The sequence below is a fragment of the Rhinopithecus roxellana genome, chromosome 3 (genome assembly GCF_007565055.1).
Source record: "Rhinopithecus roxellana isolate Shanxi Qingling chromosome 3, ASM756505v1, whole genome shotgun sequence".
Taxonomy (NCBI): Eukaryota; Metazoa; Chordata; class Mammalia; order Primates; family Cercopithecidae; genus Rhinopithecus; species Rhinopithecus roxellana.
The window spans coordinates 2,552,818-2,573,378 of record NC_044551.1 but is presented as its reverse complement, the minus strand read 5'-3'; the positions used below and the strand labels follow the sequence as shown (position 1 = coordinate 2,573,378).

The window sequence follows — 20,561 nt, the reverse complement described above, 5'->3', positions numbered from 1 at the left end:
CAGAATAGGACCCAGTACAGAGAATCCACTGTTTTCTATGGGTGTCATTCTTTCAGGAAGAATGTATGGTAAAATTGGCTATTTCATGCTATGCAAACAAAATGAAACTAGTTGAAGTTGCAAAGTGTCTCCCCTCTTGCGCCCACATAGTCATCCAAGAAGGAAACTCCGTCCTTGCCTTGACATTCACCAGACCTGCCTAGATAGAACTTGACAAATTGGCCTAACTTCATTTCCACTGCTATTGTTATATATTTACTTTACTGAATCTGTGTCCTAAGTCAGTCAGAAGAAAAAGAAATGTCCTTTTTTAATATACACTTTCTTAGCATCCATGCAGTTATGTATCCTCACCCTAATCCAGGAACATATTGAACAGATCATCTGTCTTTTGTTAATATCTAGATACACTAACATCCTAGAAGAGTTTTCTCTTTCAGATGAACTTCCATTTTGAACATATGCTAAACGTACAATCCACTGTCTTTTGTAATGAAATCTTGGCAATGGTCCTGTCGGTTTTGGTGTTTGGGTTGTTTGGCTTTGTTTTCTTTTTTTGTTCTTTCTGTTTTTAATGCTGTGTAAGATCTCCTGCTGTGAATGTTCCAGTTACCCCTATTGTACTGTATATATGTGTGCTGCATGTGTGAACCCCAGCAAATTCTGTTTCAGGTTTTGGAGTTTTCATCTTAAGTACAGCTGGTCCTGTTGTGAACTCATCTTTCTAGTATGCTCCTCTGTGTCTGATTTCCAATTGCCAAAATGTTTGACCAAGTGTGTTTTCACAAATATCCTGAGACAGCCATGTGTATCCTTGTGAAAGGGCATGCTCCATGTGGGATGGCTCGTGTAGAGCATAAATCTATCAAACTTGGAATTGTGTATACATTTACATGCTGGATAACTAACATTCATGTAACAGCTGCAAAGATATTTAGTGTATATCAGATTAATAAAAGAGCATTTTTTTTTTTTTGCTCCATTATATTCCAACAAAGATTGCTGTGTGACTGGCTTCCCTTCTAAGCATGAATTGACCCTTCAAAAAATAAGCACTTTTTTAATGTCCTTAGGTATAGAGAAAAACTGTTTCTCCAATTCAGGCTTATTTGAATTGTTTCTGTGGGCTGGTGTCATGGATATTGATGTGTTGTTGATCTTACATGAATATTTTCCAATTGTTAGCCAGAACTAGTGGGTAGAAAATGTTTGTGGGGGAGTTTGTGGCAAAGCAGATGCTTGTGTTCTTTTGCCCTAGAGTAGGAATAGCAAACAGATTTTTATTTGGCATATTAAATCCACTTGATTGGTAGTAGCTGCTTGGAACAGTGGTTTAAGAAGAGTGAGAAAAAGTGCTATGCTTTATGGAATTCACATTGGAGGCAGAAACACAGACTTAAATGCCACATATTTGCTATCCCCAAAAGAGTCCCCATGACTGCATTTAACAGAAGACACAAGTGTCTTTACTAACAAAGTGGATGGGGCCATCCCAAGATTGGTTCTGATGTGGCTTGATAACATCATTGGAGACCCAGATTCTTTCCATCTTTTAGATCAGCCATCCTCAGTATACTGGCTTTTGTCCCCCCATGGGCATGAGGTGGTGGCTGCAACTCTAAGCATTACATCTTCACACACCTAAGGGCCAGAAGGAGGACTAGTTCCTCTTTTTGACCCCTTTTTAAGATCAAGGAGAACATTTTCAGAATCCTCCAGCAGACTCCCCCTGTGTCTCATTGGCTGGATTTGCATCATCTGCCTACTCCTAAACCAATCACGAGCAAGAGGAACTTAATTACCATAACTGACTTAGACTAATCAAGATTCACTTCTCCCCCTATAGCTCTAAGGGGCCCAGTCTTTCCTGAAGCACATGGCTCCTGACTGCCTGAACAAAATGGGGGATTTGTAAGCAAGGAAAAAGGCAGGTAACTGCTGGGTAGGCAAGCAACAGTGGGCTGTGTCTGAGCTCCAGAACCATGCTGTCTAATATGATAGCCACATGTAGCTATTTATATTTAAGCTTAACTAAAACCAAGAATTCAGTTCCTTAGTTACACTTAGCCACACTTTAGATGCTTGATTGCCACATGTGACCAGAAGCTACCATACTGAACACTGAAAATACGGAATATCCCATCATCACTAAAAGTGCTATTGGCTAGTGCTATCCTACTAGTTGTGCATTCACACCCCTCTGCAGCTGTTCCTTCTCTTGGAACCAGCCCTGACTTCTTCCAAGTTCTCTCCCCCAGCTAGATCCTCCTTCTTTGCTGTAGCAACTTCTTTCCCCCTTTTCTAATACCCAGCCCATCACTCTATATAGGTCTTAACTCTTTGTCCAGCTTCCCACTCCTCCAGAGGTAGGCCCTATTCCTTATTTAAGAAAAGCTACAGTCACACATTTTCCTTTCTTTCCTGCTTCATGATCAGGCTCTTGAGTGAGGGAGAAAAGAAAAGTCCACAGGCTTCAAAACACCTAGTATACCAGGGATGATGGCAGGTACAGGAATTCACCAGAGGATGCTGGGGTGCAGATAACTTTGACAAAAGTTATTGCAAGTTCTGAAGGAAACAACAGGCCTGGCCTGGACCAGTGGCTCCAAAGCCCCAAAAGTGAAATTCCTAATAATCAGTGTGTTAAAACAAGGCAACGTAAGTCTTGAGGTATAACTTTTCCTGCTTGTTGATATCTGATGCAATGAAGTTGCTATCATTATCTACATTGTTTGCTAGGACTGCCATAACAAAATACCACAGACTGGGTGGCTGTGAAACCAAATTTCTCTTCTTACAGATCTGGAGACGAGAAGTCCAAGATCCGAGTGTCAGGCAGAGTTGGGTTCTTCTGAGGCCTCTCTCCTTGGCTTGTGCATGGCCATCTTCTCTCTGTGTCTTCAGATAGTCTTCCTTCTTTACATATCTGTGTCCTAATTTCCTTTTCTCATAAAGACACCAGTCATGCTGGATTAGGAGGTAGTCCAACCCCATCCAGTACCTACACTAATGACCTCTTTTCAACTCAACTACCTCCTTAAAGACCCTGTCTCCAAACTCAATCACATTCTGAGGCACTGGGGGTTGGGACTTCAACATATGAGTTTGGGGAGAAGAAAATTCAGCCCATAGCATTATCCCAAATGCTACCTATTTGATTGTGTATATATACTGTATACTGTGTATAGAAGTTTACTGTGTATATATTGGGTATAGAAGGGGATGGAATGTGCCTAGCATCTGGTGAGTGGGTAGCATGGGCTGTGTGCATGCGTTCACACCTGTGCATGCTATTCATTCAGAGGGGATGATAAAGACAGGCTGAGGAACAAGGGTCCTACACTCATAAGCCAGAAACAGATAATTCGGGGGGAGACCCCAGGGCAGCCTGGCCAGGCTACTCTGGGAACTGTGGTTATTTGCCTCCTTCTGTCTCTCTGTTTATTAGAATTCCAGATGAAAACATGCTCTCTCTGCACAGTAATTAAAAAAAAAAAATCCTGGAGTCAATAGGCACATCCTTCTTCTCCCTGTACCACAGCCTCTGAACAAAGCAGCCTTCTCTGTGAGCCTGTCCCCAGGGAAGCTTCCTCCAGGACAGTGACCAGCTTGAGCGCTGGTGGCTCCAAGGGGAATGAGGGACAGCAGCATTCCTGGAGCTTGGGTAAGAACATGCCACCTACTACTACTGCAATCCCTTTGTTCAGTGGGGAGAGCAAATGCATCATCCTCTCCTGTAATTTACAGTCCAGACACCAGGTGGAGAAATGAAAACCATAAAAGGAGGCACATTCTTGAAGGAAAGCCAGGCTCCTGCCCTGCAGCCACTGGAACTCCCTGGGGCCAGAATGAAGTAGATTGGGTAGTCTGGGTCACAGAGGACAGGGTAAGCTCCAACCTTGACTCCAAGTGCACCAGCAGCCACCTGCCTTCAGCCATATTTCTGCCTCCTCTACTCCAGAGCCCTCGGGGAGGCTGCACAGAGAGCATGTGAAGCAGCTCCACTGCCTAACATCTGCTTCCTCACCTTCAAGGTGGCACCAAAAACACCCTTTGGACTGAGATTTCCATGGAAACTGCATCAGCAAATTCAGGTTTGGGTGGGGCTATAAGGAAGGCCACCATACATTACAAAGGGCTAAGTGATGTATAAGTTGCCCCACTCCTCTTCTGTTCTTTGCAAACATTGGGCGTATCCCACCCCCACTTCAGTCTGCTGCTGCTAACCTTCCTGAGGGGCTGTGCTGTGTTATTGCCCCATCTTCGGTCAGCCTCCCACCTTCAGTAGAGGATATCCACAGTATATATATATATATTTTTTTCTTTTTTGAGACCAGAGTCTCGCTCTGTCACCCAAGCTGGAGTGCAAAGGCACGATCTTGGCTCACTGCAACCTCCACCTCCTGCCTCCTGGGTTCAAGCAATTCTCCCACCTCAGCCTCCCAAGTAGCTGGGATTACAGGCACCTGCCATTATGCCCAGCTAATTTTTGTATTTTTGTAGAGATGGAGTTTCACCATGTTGACTAGGTTGGTTTTGAACTCCTGACCTCAGGTGATCCAACCGCCTTGGCCTCCCAAAGTGCTCAGATTACAGTACTTTCTAAAGTACACTCAGGCTTCTGCACACCTCACAATCCCATTTCTCTTTCCAAACTGAGGACTGGAACCTTCAGAGGCAGACACTGTCCCACCATTGCTAAGAGCATGAGTTCGAGCAGGGTCACCTCAAGACCTCGAAGAAGGGTCCTGTTTAAGAAAAATAATACAAAATTACAAACACAAAATTAATGTAAGAGTAACTAGAATGAAAAAAGAGGTCCTCACAATTTGCACATTTTAAAAAACTGATGAATTCACAAATTTTAACAAAAATCCAGAAAAATAACAATCCTTTTTACTAACTGCCTGATACATTTCTGTAAATCATTTTTCTGTATTTTTTGAGTGCATCTTCTTTGATTACCTCTTCATCTTCATATGGCAACAGTTTTGTGATATCATTGCCTATACAGAGAATAGACAAAAACTGGTTGTGATTAGTAATAGTTGTTTCTCTGTTTTTTTTAAGATGTCTTGTTTCTCCTCCACTTCCCATATACCCTGTGTGCTGCCACATTCAGGTTTTGCAGTCCAGCATCTGGCTTTGTCAGAGGCGTTTGAACCACAGCAACTCCATCTTGAATAGGGGCCGGGTAAAATGAGGCTGAGACCTATTGGGCTGCATTCCCAGGAGGTTAGGCATACTAAGTCACAGGATGAGATAGGAGGCTGACAGAAGATACAGGTCATAAAGACCTTGCTGATAAAATAGGTTGCAGTAAAGTAGCCAGCTGAAACCCACCAAAACCAAGATGGTGAGGAAAGTGACCTCTGGTCATCCTCACTGCTCATTATACACTAATTATAATTCATTAGCAATTAGAAAGACACTCCCTCCAGTGCCCTGACAGTTTATAAATGCGATGACAATATCAAGAAGTTATCCTATATGGTCTAAAAGGGGGGAGGAACCCTCAGTTACAGGAATTCTCCACCCCTTTCCCAGAAAAGTAATGAATAATCCACTCCTTGTTTAGCATATAATTAAGAAATAACGATACATATCCTTAGTCCAGCAGCCCAAACTGCTGCTCTTCCTATGGAGTAGTCATTCTTTTATTCCTTTAATTTCCTAATAAACTTGTTTTCACTTTACTGCATGGACTCGCCCCTAATTCTTTCTTGTGTGAGGTCCAAGAACACTCTCTTGGGGTCTGATTGGGACCCCTTTCTGGGAACAGCTCTGTACACCACAGCACACAGGCATGTGGGCACAGTGGGCAGCAGGATGTTCCTGGGAACCATCCTGCAGTGGGATGGCTTAACAATAACTTAACAATCTCAGAAGGGACTGCAAAACACGCTAATATATCCCACCAACTCAAACTGAAGATATCCCAACTCAGAGTCCTCTTAGCCTATCCGCAAAATGCCCAGCTCCACCCAACACTGGAGGAAATTTGAGGAAAGCAAGGCAGAGTGGAAAGAAACAGTAGTTTTTAACTGAGTAAGGAAAGAAACCACTAAGTTTGCAAATTTTCTAGTTTTGCAAGTTTTTAAAATTGTTTATTTATTGATTATGATTTTTCATAGAGACAAGGTCTTGATATGTTGCCCAGGCTGGTCTCGAACTCCTAGGCTCCAGCGATCCTCCTGCCTCAGACTTCCAAAGTACTGGGATTACAGTCATGAGTCACTGCACCAGGCCTAGTTTTACAAAAAAAAAAAAAAAAAAATTTTTTTTTGAGGTGGAGTTTCACTCTTGTCGCCCAGACTGGAGTGCACTAGTGCAATCTCGGCTCACTGCCTCCTCCGCCTCCCAGGTTCCAGCGATTCTCCTGCCTCAGCCTCCCAAGTAGCTGGGATTTCAAGTGCCCACCACCACGCCCGGCTAATTTTTATATTTTTAGTAGAGACGGGTTTTCACCATGTTGGCCAGGCTTGTCTCAAACTCCTGACCTCAGGTGATCCACCCACCTTGGCCTCCCAAAGTGCTGCGATTACAGGTGTGAGCCACCGCGCCCAGCCACAAATTTTTAAAAAGCATATGACCTGCCACACATGGTGGCTCACACCCGTAATCCCAAAACTCTGGGGGGCCAAGGCAGGTGGATTGCTTGAGCCCAGGAGTTCAAGACCAGCCTGAGCAGCATCCATCTCTACAAGAAAAATGAAACAAAACAACAACAATAAAAATACATACGACCATGTGAACACATTGCTAGGATCCACTTAGCACCTGGGAAGGGACTCATGCAAATGCGGGTCCCAGGGCTTAAGTCTCATTAGCTTCATAGTAAACATCTCTCTGAGCTTTAGAGTCAGACAATATGGGTTTGAGTCCTGAGTTGGCCACTTAGCAGTGACGCGATGCATTGAGAAAGCAAAAATTAGTTTTTCTAAGCATTCATTTCTGCAACTGTGAATTAGAAATGATGATAGTTTGTATTTCACTGGGGTTTATAAGGATTGAGAAAATGTATGTAAAAGGTTTAGCAATGTGCCTGATGCACAAATTCTCATTAAATCATAGCCACTGTGATTAGCGCTACTGGCTCACATCTGCTCCTGGAGGCAGATCTGCATCTCCTTTCACTATGAGGATATTGAGATGCGGTGATCATGGGAGCCAGATCCCCCTGGGGTGCTGAAATGGGGTGGTGGGGAGAGGGTGGAACCCTGACATTGCCTTACTCTCATAAGACATTTTGCAGGACTGAATAATTCCTAGCTTCTGTTATCATAGGCATGCATAGCAGGTACCTGGGCCTGTGGTGACCCTGGCAGCAACTCCAAGTGACTTACCCACATCCCCCAAACCCTGCTGTGATTCTTCTTCCCACAAAAGCAGCCTGCACAGGGCCCTTCTCAGTGCACAGATGTCCAGCTCCATGGGAGGGCCTCTGGCAACTAGAAAGAGGAGGAAGGAGAGAAGGAAGGGGAAGTGGTCATGCACATGCTGGGACCTTACCAACTCCCACAGGCAGTGAGTACACAGCACAGAGTCTGGCAGACCTGGCATAACTCATCAGGGCTGCCTTTCCTCTGCTACCCAAGGCTTTGCTATTCATCCTGCTAGATCAGAGAAGCTACAGACACAGAACGTTTGTCCAAGGCTCTGAGTCTTTTCCAGGTGGAGCCTCAGAAAATCACACCAGGAGAAGGAGTCCTGCTTCCTTAGGACTAAAAAGAAGACCAAAGAGCAACTGTTCACAGTAGGCCAAGTTTACAAAACAGTGGTGGAGAAAATGAATAATTTACGAGGATGAACGCAAGGCCATGTGAAGTGAACTCTGTACACACAGGAAGGTACCACAGGAAGCCAACAGTGACATGTGTGGAGCCCAGCACTGCGCCAGGCCCCCCAGGGCACACTCTGGACGTGGTAAAGGCAGATCAGCACTGCCAGGAGTTGGGAGCTCAGTCTCTAGATTTATGCAGACCTGAGCTTATACCTGAGTTCTCCACTTGTAAGCTGTGTGGCCCAGGATGAAATCATTAACCTCTCTGGGTCTCAATTCCTCATCTGTAAAACAAGGATACTTATTTGGGATATTCTTTGAAAGGATTGAATAATATAATCCAAGTTCTTAAAACACACACTCAATCTTTTATTGCATGTATTTAATGTGTACAACATGGTGTGTTGGTATACATAGGACACATTCTCTCTCTCTCTCTCTCTCTCTCTCTCTCTGGCTCTCTCTCTCTTTTTTTTAATAGTGATGGGGATCTTGCTGTTTCCCATGCTGGTCTCAAACTCCTGACCCCAAGCAATCCTCCTGCCTCAACCTCACAAAATGCTGGGATTATGGAAGTGAGCCACCACACTTGCCCACATTCTCTTAATGAGGTATTTTGACACACAGAAGTTCCTAATTGTAATGTAGTCTAAGCTATCAACCTCTCCATTTAGGTCAGTGCTTTGATTTCTGTCTACTTCAGGGTCAGGAAGATATTCTCCTCACCTAGCAGCCTTATTTTTTTTTCATTTCACATTTAGATCTACATTCAGCTGGAATTCATTTTTGTGTATCTTTAGTAGTCATCAGAAGATCAAAAGGCATCAAAGGCAAGCCTCAGAGTTATAAAAGATATTGACAACTGGAATCACCAAGAAAGGTATTTTATTCAGACAAGATGAATAAAGATGATTCTACAAATCAATACAAAAAAGACATACAACCAAATAGAAAAAGAGCAAAGACTTAAACATAAACTTCACCAAAAAAAATCCAGAAGATTATGGCCATTTAACATATGAAAAGGTGCTCAATTTCATTAGTCATGAGGGAAATGAAAAGAAAACCTTGGTACAATGCCACTAGCAACTCCCCTAAATGGCTAAAATTTAAAAGACTGATAATACTATGTGCTGACAAGGAGCGCTCACCAAGGAACTCCCACTGCTGAGGAGGGGGGCAAATTGGTCTGACCATGTTGGAAACATGGTTAGAAATACCTGCTAAAGCTGCACAATTCCTCTTGGTACACACTCAATAGAAAGGTTTGCATATGTGCACCAAGAGACATGTACAATAAGGTTTGTAGCAGCCAGTGCCAAATACAGGACATCACAGAAAAATGCTGCCTTTCAGGTGGATCGCTTGAGCCCAGGAGTTCAAGACCAGTGTAGGCAACATGGTGAAACCCCATCTCTACAAAAACTATGAAAATTAACTAGGCATAGTGGCACATTCCTCTAGTCCCAGCTACTCAGGAGGCTGAGGTGGAGGGATTGATTAAGCCCTGGAAATTGAGGTTACAGTGAGCTGTGATCACATCACTGCACTCTAGCCTGGGCAACAAAGCAAGACCATCACAAACAACAACAGCAACAACAAACGCTGCCTTCATCAGGTTACCCTAGACTCACCCATTATCTATCATTCAACTCCTGCCCCCTGCCCATCTTCTTTCTGGCATTCACACATCCACCTGAATTATATATTCTTACTTCTCCCTGTTTTCTGTTATTTTTATGATTCCTTCTAAAGTGCATTTTATCTCAGCTTCCTAAATAAGTATGATTTTAAATGCCAAGATTACTAAATAAATTCAGAGAAAGCAGCTTGCCCTTGATTTGTTACAAAAGAAATACAACTCTATGGGAGACAGACATTCTCTTTTTCCAGACTTCCTTATAATATAATGGTTACCATTGATTGAGCTCCATCTATGAGACTTAGTGCTTTACAGACATTATTTGTATTAATTAATTAATTAATTAATTTATTTATTTTTATTTTTTTATTTTTATTTTTTTGAGATGGAGTCTCGCTCTGTCGCCCAGGCTGGAGTGCAGTGGCCGGATCTCAGCTCACTACAAGCTCCGCCTCCCGGGTTTATGCCATTCTCCTGCCTCAGCCTCCTGAGTAGCTGGGTCTACAGGCGCCTGCCACCTCGCCCGGCTAGTTTCTTGTATTTTTTAGTAGAGACGGGGTTTCACCGGGTTAGCCAGGATGGTCTCGATCTCCTGACCTCGTGATCCGCCTGTCTCGGCCTCCCAAAGTGCTGGGATTACAGGCTTGAGCCACCGCGCCCGGCCGCTGTATTAATTTATTTAAAAATGATTTTAGGCTGGGTGCGGTGGCTCACGCCTGTAATCCCAGCATTTTGTGAGGCCGAGACGGGCGGATCACGAGGTCAGGAATTTGAGTTCAGCCTGACCAACATGGAGAAACCCCATCTCTACTAAAAGTACAAAAATTAGCCAGGGGTGGTGGTGCGTGCCTGTAATCCCAGCTATTTGGGAGGCTGAGGTAGGAGAATCGCTTGAACCTGGGAGGCAGAGGTTGTTGTGAGCTGAGATTATGCCACCGCACTCCAGCCTGGGCAACAAGAGTGAAATTTCATCTCAAAATAAATAAATAATTTTTAAAAAATTATTTTATGACATATTTGTATTTTAAATAATTAATTAAATTAAAAATGAACTATTTATGATTCATTTGTTTCTTAAGTAACTCAGAATAAACTATTTTGTTATAGTTATTTCATAGCCATGTGGGTATATTATTATCCTCATTGCATAGATGAGGAAACTGAGACTCAGGGGAAATTAAATGACTTGTTCCAAAATGCACAGCTAGTCAGTGACAGGCACAATTCAACCCTAGGATGTTCAGTCTTATTCTAACGTACACAATGTTAACTACTAAGCTACCATACTTGCATATTCAGGACTAACCCAGCATAAATGTTACATCCTTGATATTCTCCCTTTTGCCTTTTTATGCAACAGGGAAAGGCAAGCTCTAAAAGTAGAAGGGAGAGTGTCAGCATTCTGGTATTTAGAATGAATTCGTTGAAGGGTAAGGAAGTTTACTAAGTGCCAGTTCTCAACTAGGCACCAACAAACAATGGCTTAGAAAAATAGATTTAGTCCCTGCCCTCACAGAGCTTCCACCTAGAAGACTCTCCAAACAGGCAAATAAGCATTCATTTAGAACACTTATTCAATAATATTATTGATCAGTCACCATGTGCCTGGTACTGTGCTGGGTGCTGGAGACAGGCAAGGTGGAAAAGACAGACTGAGATTCTCCTCTACCAGCTTACAGTCTAGCTGGGGAGACAGACAAGTAAATAGGCAAGGACAACATGACATGTATTATTATGGCAGACGTTCTGACATTATCAGGGCTCCTAGAAGTAGATCCCGACAGAAGGGTTAGGGAAGGCTCCCTGGAGGAGGAACACCACCCTTTTCTGCTCATACTCTTGGAGTGAGGCCAAGAGACTGCCGAGCTGTCTTGACTTGTCCAGGCTGTCAGGGTGATTTCCAAAGTACTCTCTCATCTGTTGGCCAACTCAATGGTAATAGCTAACAATTACAGAGCATTTAATATGAGCCAGGCACTATTCTAGTGCTTTACAAAACATTTCTCATTTCATCCTTCCAGGAACCCTAGCTGGGAGCATTTCTCTTTACAGAAGAACCTGAAGCACGGTGAGAGTAAGTCACCCACCCAACATCACATAGCTAGTCAAGGGAAGAGCCTAGCTTGGCACCCAGGCAGAAGGCTCCAGCATCTGCACCCCTCCATCACCCTCAACTGCCTCTCTGTGTAGAAAGCCCCAAAATACCAAATGCATGAAGCCACTCCTCAGAGCTATAGTTGCTCAGAGGTCATTTTTGTTCACAATAAGCATAGGGATATAGCCAGACCTGTGCTGGTAAGTATTTAACAACCATCTCTCCAGATGTGCAGCATTTGCAGATTTCCTTGGTGTAATTACTCCCACCATGGTTAATTTCAAGCTACCAGTGTGATGTCTCTGAATGTGGAGTTGGGAGAAGTGCAATCCTATCATTCTATAGTATTTCCACCATACAGACACAATAGGTATAAATAAACTTAAGCGTGTGTATAATGGTGTATGTAGGAAAATAATCAGGAAGTGATACATTCTGAGGATTTGTTACCTTTGTTTTTAATATAATTTAATTTTAAGTTTATATAACTTAGCTTTTGACAATGGCTATATTTAACGATGGTTTACAAAAGTTCCTGAAAATTTAGCAATCAGCTCCTGTGAGCCAGTACAACACACTCCAGCATTTCGCTGGATATCATCCCAAGTTCTCTGGCTTGATTCTAAGCTCTAATTACCTGCCTCTGCTTCCTTTGCAACTTTAGGTGCCCTACAAATTTACCCCCAGGGAGAGAAGGGAGAAGGCAGAGGTGTTAGCAAGTACTTAGCACCTGCTATGTGGCAGTCATTGTGGTCAGTACTTTATGTTATTTCATTTTACACTCACTTTAATCTCATAGGAAAGAGATTAATACATGTACATATTTTGTTTGCACTTTTTTGCCATTGTATTCCCAGGGGCTTGGACTATGCCTTACACATAGCAGACACAAAATTCATGTTTGTTGAATTAATAAATGAACGAAAAAGCTGAGGATGAAACCGACTCCTCAACCTGCATACAAGGCCCGCTGTGATCTGACCCCTGCCTCCCGCTCAAGCCTCCCTTCCCACCTTGCCCAAGTGAATCCTTCTCACCTGCATGCGGCTTGCTGCTAGACACTGCCAAGACTACTTGGCTTGTGCTGTCTCCACTACCTAGAAGGCCCTTCCACCACGCATCTTTCTTAGATCAGATTTCCCCAGAAACAGACTCTAAGAGATTAAAGTGCAGGAAGTGTGTTGACAAGAGTTCTTGGTAAGAACCCTCATAAAGAAGTGAGAGGGGGAAAAAAAAGGGACAAAAAAAGAAAAAAAAAAAAAAAAAAACCCAGAAGTGAGGAAAGTGGGACTGGGCAGGAGAAAGTCGAGCCGTGATGCAGTTGCAGCAGAGGCCTCAGCCAAATTGATGGGAGGCTCAGAATATGGGATGGATTTCAGAACTGTGCCATATTGAAGCAAGGGGCAGGACCTTTTTACCCCAATTTGTACCTCATCATTGAATGAGGGCCATCTGTGGATGGGGGGATAACTTTGGGTGAAGCAGCTCCCTTTGCCAAAGGCATGGTCTGGAGAGAAACCAGGCTTTGAGCCACCAGCAAACAAAACTCTGGGAAGCTGGGGAATGAGTGCCTCGATCCTAAAGGGAGATCTGGGCTGCACATTCCACCATGTACCTTCTTATTTCTTACATATGCCCAGCCATGTTTTGTTTTGTTGTTGTTGTTGTTTTGTTTTGAGACAGAGTCTCTCTCTGTTGCCCAGGCTGGAGTGCAGTGGTGCAGTCTCCACTCATTGCAACCTCCGCTTCCCGGGTTCAAGCAATTCTGGTGCCTCAGCCTCCCCTGCTGGGACTACAGGCATGCACCACAATGCCCGGCTAATTTTTATATTTTTAGTTGAGACAGGGTTTCACCATGTGGGCTAGTCTGGTCTCGAACTCCTGCCCTCAGGTGATCTGCCCGCCTCGGCCTCCCAAAGTGCTGGGATTACAAGCGTGAGCCACCCGTGCCTGGCCCTAGCTGTGTTATTTAATAGACTTTATATTTTAGAACAGTTTTAGGCTCATAGTGAAATTGAGCAGAGGGTACAGAGAGTTCCCAAATACCCCCTGCCCTGACACACACACAGTCTTTTCCATTATCAACACCGCTCACCAGAGTGGTAATTTGTTACAATTGATGACCCTACTTTGGCATATCATTTTCACCCAAAGTCCATAGTTTACCTTAGGGTTCTCTCTTGGTGTTGCACAGTCTATGGGTTTGGACAAAAGTATAATGACATGTATCCACCATTATATAATCATACATAATAGTTTCATGCCTTAAAGATCCCCTGTGTTCCACCTACTCATCCCTCCTTCAGCACCCCATACCCCTGGCAACCACTGATCATTTACTGTCTTCATATTTTGCTTTTTCCAGAATGTCATATAGTTAGAATCATACAGTATGTAGCCTTTTCAGATTGGCTTTTTTCACTTAGTAATATGAATATAAGGTTCCTCCATGCATATTACTCCATGTATATTCATGGCTTGATACCTCATTTCTTTTTAGCACTGAATAGCATTCCACTGTCTGGATGTACCATGGTGCATCCATTTATCTATTCACCTACTAACAGACATCTTGGTTACCTCCAAAGTTTGGCAATTATAAGGAAAGCTGCTATAAACATCCATATGCAGTTTTTTGTATGGACGTAAAACTTTTCCTTTGGGTAAATATCAAGGTACATGATTGCTGGATTATTCATAAGGATATGTTTAGTTTGTAAGAAACCGCCAAACTGCCTTCCAAATCTGTACCATTTTGCATTCTCTCCAGCAATGAATGAGAGTTCCTGTTGCTCCACATCCTTGTCAGCATTTGGTTTCACTACCCACTTCACTCAGCAGCTAGCTGTACCAGAGAAGGTTGTACATGAGTTATGTGACTCTATATAATAAAGCTAAGTCTTTAGGTGCCACCAGTTCTAACTTTAGGCAGTAGAGCAGTAATGATTAAGAATATGGGTGGGGCACGGTGGCTCATGCCTGTAATCCCAGCACTTTGGGAGGCCCAGGCGGGTGGATCCCAAAGTCAGGAATTCAAGACCAGCCTGGCCAAGATGGTGAAATCCCGTCTCTACTAAAAATATAAAAAATTAGCCGGGCGTGGTGGTGGGTGCCTATAATCACAGCTACTTGGGAGGCTGAGGCAGAGAATTGCTTGAACCCAGGAGGCAGAGGTTGCAGTGAGCTGAGACTGTGCCACTGCACTCCAGCCTGGGCGACAGAGTGAGACTCTGTCTCAAAAAAAAAAAAGAACATGGATGCTAGAGCCAAATTTCCTGGGTCCATTTCCATGCTCTATCATGTCTAACTGGTTGACCTTGGATAAGCTGCTTAACTTCTCTGTCCCTCATTTGTTTCATCAATAAAAAAGAAGAACAGTACCTACCCCTTGGGGTTGTTGAGTTAATGTAAAGCACTTAGAACAGTGTCAGGCACAGAGTAAGCCCTCAATAAATTTCAGTGAATAGGCCAAGCACGGTGGCTCACGCCTGTAATCCCAGCACTTTGGGAGGCCAAGGCAGGGGGATCACCTGAGGTTAGGAGTTCGAAACCAGGCTGGCCAACATAGCAAACTCCCTGTCTCTACTAAAAGTACAAAAATTAGCCAGGCATGGTGACGTGTACCTATAACCCAGCTACTCAGGAGGCTGAGGCCGAAGAATCACTTGAATCTGGAACGGAGAGGTTGCAGTGAGTTTAGATTGCGCCACTGCACTTCAGTCTGGGCACTCCAGATGGAACAAGACTTCGTCTCAAAATAATGAAATAAAAAAATTTAGTGATTATTACCAAAGACATGTATATTTTAAACAATTCAGTTTAGATTGTTAGAAAATGACTGACTAGAAAAAAATCCTTGAAAGTCTTGGCTCTCCACAAGAACCCATGGAAAGATGGATTTTTAGCCTTCATTTCAATTTTTTCTTTCTTTCTTTTTTTTTTTTTTTTTTGAGGCAAGTTCTCACTTTGTCACCCAGGCAGCTCACTGCAGCCTCAAACTCCTGGCCTCAAGTGATCCTCCCACCTTGGCCTCCCAAAATGCTTGGGATTAAAGGCAGGAGCCACCATGCTGGGCCATCAATGGCTACATTTTTAAAATCCTCACACAGTGAAGCACTGTATCAGACATTCCAGAGTAATAACCCCAGGTATTCAGTTGAAGACTTGCTAGCAAGTACAAGTGAGACAGTTTTTCTGTGTCCACACAACAGAAACCAACTTCATGTTGATAATGGCATTGCAAGAGCCTTAGCTTCCCACTGATGTTCAGATGCTAGGTCCTGGTTTTATGGACTCAAGGAGGCATGTTACATCCTTCATCTTGAGCTATTTTGTGCACTGTGTGCTTAAAATGATGCAAGAATTAAACAATCACAAATCTGCATATCCTAAGTGACCATTTCCTCCATCCTCCCCTCCATACAAGTGATTTTCCTCTCTAGGGGCCCTTTAGCTGCTAGAAAAAAGATACGAGGAGATTTCCTGTCTGTCTGCCATGACTTACCTACCCTCTATCCCTCGTTCCTCAGAGAAGCAAAGGGCCAGAAAGAGAGAAAGAAGAAGAGGGCATATGGGAATATGGGGAACCCTCCAAGGAGAAGCAAGGCAGTCGTCCTCTTTCTCCAGAGCAACTATTTTCCTGGGGCCCCAGGAAAGATGACGCGCCTGTTGAGACTAATGAGTGCAGCAGCCAGGTTCTGTGGTCTCATTTTCCGGTGTGAATCCTTTGTTCAGAGTGGCTTTAGCCATAACACCAAGAGGCCTAGAGACCGCAGGTTGCTGATTGGTGCAAGTTTCTTTATTCAGTCACTAAAAATATATATACTAAGGAACTAAAATGAGCCAGAAATATTTCTAGGCACCAAAGGGAATAATACAGACATTGTCCCTTTCCTCAAGGAGCTTACATCAGAATGGTGAAAGACAGACAACAAGTAAACAAACAGATCAACAAAATTCTGTAAGATGGGCCAGGCACGGTGGCTCATACCTGTAATCCCAGCACTTTGGGAGGCCGAGGAAGGTGGATCATGAGGTCAAGTGATCGAGATCATCCTGGCCAACATGGTGAAACCCTGTCTCTACTAAAAATACAAAAATGAGCTGGGTTTGATGGCGCACACTTGTAATCCCAGCTACTCAGGAGGCTGAGGCAAGAGAATCGCTTAAACCTGGGAAGTGGAGGTTACATTGAGCCAAGATCGCACCACTTTACTCCTGCCTAGTGACAGAGCAAGAGTCCATCTCAAAAAAAAAAAAAAAAGAAAAAAAATTCTGTAAGATGGTTTGCAGGGACTAGTATGCAGAGCACAAAACAAAACAGGATGATGCATCTGCATCACTGGGTCAGTGCAACTTCAGATTGAATAGCCAGGGAAGGCAGCTTTCTGGAGGTGCCATTGACCTGAATGACAACGATATGTCTTAGGCCAGGTGAGAGAGCTGAACCTGTAATCCCAGCACTTTGGGAGGCTGAGGTGGAAGAATCACTTGAGCTTAGGTGTTTGAGACCAGACTGGGCAACATAGTGAGACCTCGTTTCTGCAAAAACAATCAAAAAATTAGCCGGGCATGGTGACGTGCACCTGTAGACCTAACTACTCAGGAGGCTGAGGTGAGAGGATAGCTTGAACTCAGGAGGCTGAGGTTGTAGTGAGCCATGATTGCACCACTGCACTCCAGCCTGGGTGACAGAGTGAGATCCAGTCTCAAAAAAAAAAAAAAAAAAAAAGAAAAGAAAAGAAAAGAAAAGTCTCAATGTTCATTCTGGGTTAGATAGTATTTTGCTTTGGAACCCTCTATGAGCTGGGGCATCTCTCTTCCCACAGAGAGACAAGCATGAAATTAGATGCCAGGCTGCATCTAGAAAGGTATGGGAACTGTCTCAGCAGGGAATTGCTTCAGCATTTCTACACCCTGCCACAGTGGAAATGTCAGTTTACATTTAGCTGCCTCCACTCAAGTTGCTGTTGGTCTTCTGTCCCAGTCAGTGTATCTGTTCCATAGTGCTGGTACTAAAACCGCAACAAAAGCACCTTGCTGTCCAATAGCTCCAACTACAGCGCTAGCCAGACCGTGTCTCCTGTGGACCCTGTTTGCAAATTTCTCACCCTTGCATGGCAAGCTCAGTGCATGCAAACAGCTCTGTCATTTACAGCGTCATCATCAAGGGATTGTACTTTATAGGGAATAAAACCTCACTTAAAAAAAAATCTGCTGCTGGGCAAGGTGGCTCACGCCTGTAATCTCAGCACTGTGGGAGTGCGAGGTGGGTGTATCACCTGAGGTCAGGAGTTCGAGACCAGCCTGGCCAACCTGGTGAAACCCTGTCTCTACTAAAAATACAAAAATTAGCTGGGCATGGTGGCGGGCGCCTGTAATCCCAGCTACTCGGAAGGCTGAAGCAGGAGAATTACTTGTACCCAGGAGGCTGAGGTTGCGGTGAACTGAGATTGTACTCCAGCCTAGGCAACAGAGTGAGACTCCATCTTAAAACAAAACAAAACAAAACAAAAAAATCTGCCATGTAATCCAACAAGAGAAAAAAAAAAAAGTAAAGATTCATTATGAACGTAAGCAACTCCATCCAAAAAGGAAGCTGTTATGGTTTGACCAGAGTTCATGTGTTGGAAACATAAGCCCCCAGTGGAACACTGTTGAAAGGTAGAGGCAATTAGGTCATGAAAGCTCTGCCCTAATGAATAGATTAAGGTTATCTCAAGAGTGGGATCATTATTGCGAGAGTAGGTTTGTCATAAAAGCTAGTTCAGGCCGGGCACGGTGGCTCATGCCTGTAATCCCAGCACTTTGGGAGGCCGAGGAGGGTGGATCACGAGGTCAGGAGTTCAAGACCAGCCTGGCCAAGATGGTGAAACCCCGTCTCTACTAAAAATACAAAAAAATTAGCCAGGCGTAGTGGCACGCGCCTGTAATCCCAGCTCCTCTGGCGGCTGAGACAGAGAATTGCTTAAACCTGGAGGGGCGGAGGTTGCAGTGAGCTGAGATCGCGCCACTGCACTCCAGCCTGAGCAACAGAGTGAGACTCCGTCTCAAAAAAAAAAAAAAAAAAAAAAAAAAACTAGTTCAGCCCCCACACTGCTCTCTCTTGGGCTTTCTTGCTTTTCCTCTTTCCACTGTGAAATGATAAAGCAGGAAGACCCTCACCAGATGCTGGTCTCTTGGACCTCTCAGCCTCCAGAACTGTAAGAAAGAAATACGTTCTTTATAAATGATCCAGTCTGTGGTATTCTGTTATAGCAGCACAAAACAGACTAAGACAAAAGCTGGCTAGACAATAAATATTTCATATCCCTCCAAATTCTCTTTTGGTCTTTTTAATATGCATTGGTACATTTTCCACAATTTTAATCAGCATAAATACACAGGTCTCTATCTTAGTTTTTTCTACTTTATATTTTTCATGTAATACATTTGTACTTATTAATATTGCTCCCATGTGTCATTTAAACAGCCTTATAGAATCAAAGCATATTGAAATTCTTTTTTTTATTTTTACTTATTTCTTTTTTTTTTTTTTTCTGAGACAAGGTCTTGCTCTGTTGCCCAGGCTAGAGTGCAATAGTGACATGATCATAGCTCACTGTAATCCTGAACTGGGTTCAAGTGATCCTCTTGCCTCCGCCATCCCAGAAGCTAGGACTACAGGTGTCAGTCACCAGGCCCAGCTAATTTTTAAATTTTTTTTTGTAGACACAGAGTCTTGCCATGTTGCCCCGGCTGGTCTTGAACTCCTGGCCTCAAGCGATTCTCCTGTCTCAGCCTCCCGACGTTCTGGGAGTACAGTCTTGAGCCACTGCACCTGGTTGTCTTTCCATTTTTGAGGATTACAATTGCTTGAGATTTTCCAAATATATTATACAAGGTCTTGCTAAGAACTTAGTAGATTTCTTTATTGTGGTCTTTTTTCTCTCTTTTACCTTGTAGAAATATCCCACGAAGTGAAGTAACCAAGTCAACAAGTGTGAACAATTTTACAGCTCTTGTTAAATTTACTAGACAGCTCTCAGGAACGACAGAGCCAGTTTACAGCAGGAGCCATTAGTGGGTGTGGACCTCTTTTCTAACATCTGCTTCTAAACTTGGCTTTATCATAGAAAGAGATAAAATCATTACAAACAATTTGAAGGAATTCTTTGTCTTATAAAAAACATTCTGAAAACCTTCCTGTATTCCCACTAGTAGGTATAGTTAACCTTGTAACTCCACAAACAGACCACTTTACACAACTGCCTGGGGGCCTTTGTTTTTGCTTGCCCCTCTCTGAAATGCTCTCTCCAGGTGATTAAGTGGCTTGCTCCTTTACTTAGCTATCTACTCAGGTAAAATCTTAACCAAGATGCCTTTACTCTTCACCCTACTTAAAATGTCCCTCTGCCCCACCCTGAGACTTTTAACTTGCATAGCCCTCATCATCACCTGACATAATATGTACTTCTTTGTTTTTATAGATATTATCTGTGCCCCTCCACTAGGACGTCCATTTCATGGGAATAAAGACTTTGTCTCTTTCATTTGCTTCTATATTCCCAGTGCCACGAAGATGCCTCGTACATAGTAAATGCTCAGTAACTATGGTGGAACTAATGAGTGAGTGACTGAAGCAAGTGTCTGATTACATCATCATTAATTGCTTGGCATTCTGGAGTTAGTGCTGAAAAGCTGTGCAAGGCTAATTGGTGGGGCTAAAAAGTTTGCTGGCCGGTGTCATGGTTCATGCCTGTAATCCTAGCACTTTGGGAAGCCGAGGCGGGAGGATCATGAGGTCAGGAGTTCGAGACCAGCCTGGCCAACATAGTGAAACCCCATCTCTACTAAAAATACAAAAATTAGCTGGATATTAGCCGGTTATGGTGGCACTCACCTGTAGCCCCAGCTACTCGGGAGGCTGAGGCAGGAGAATCACTTGAACCTGGGAGGTAGAGGTTGTGGTGGGCGGAGATCACGCCACTGCACTCCAGCCTGGGCAACAGAGTGAGACTCCATCACAAAAAAAAAAGAAAAAAAGTTTGCTGGTCATGAGT

At 43.6% G+C, this 20,561-nt stretch overlaps 1 protein-coding gene across 1 annotated transcript in view; it reads left to right on the top strand.

The window, feature by feature from the left end:
• The window catches only part of SV2C (synaptic vesicle glycoprotein 2C), a 276,999-nt gene extending 256,950 nt beyond the window's left edge, over positions 1-20,049 (top strand). Inside the window, exon 13 of the mRNA XM_010352825.2 lies at positions 19,231-20,049. Within this exon, the coding sequence (XP_010351127.1) occupies positions 19,231-19,267 (37 nt within the window). The 3' untranslated portion in view covers positions 19,268-20,049. The remainder of the gene's footprint in view (positions 1-19,230) is intronic.
• The last annotated feature ends 512 nt before the right edge of the window (positions 20,050-20,561 follow it).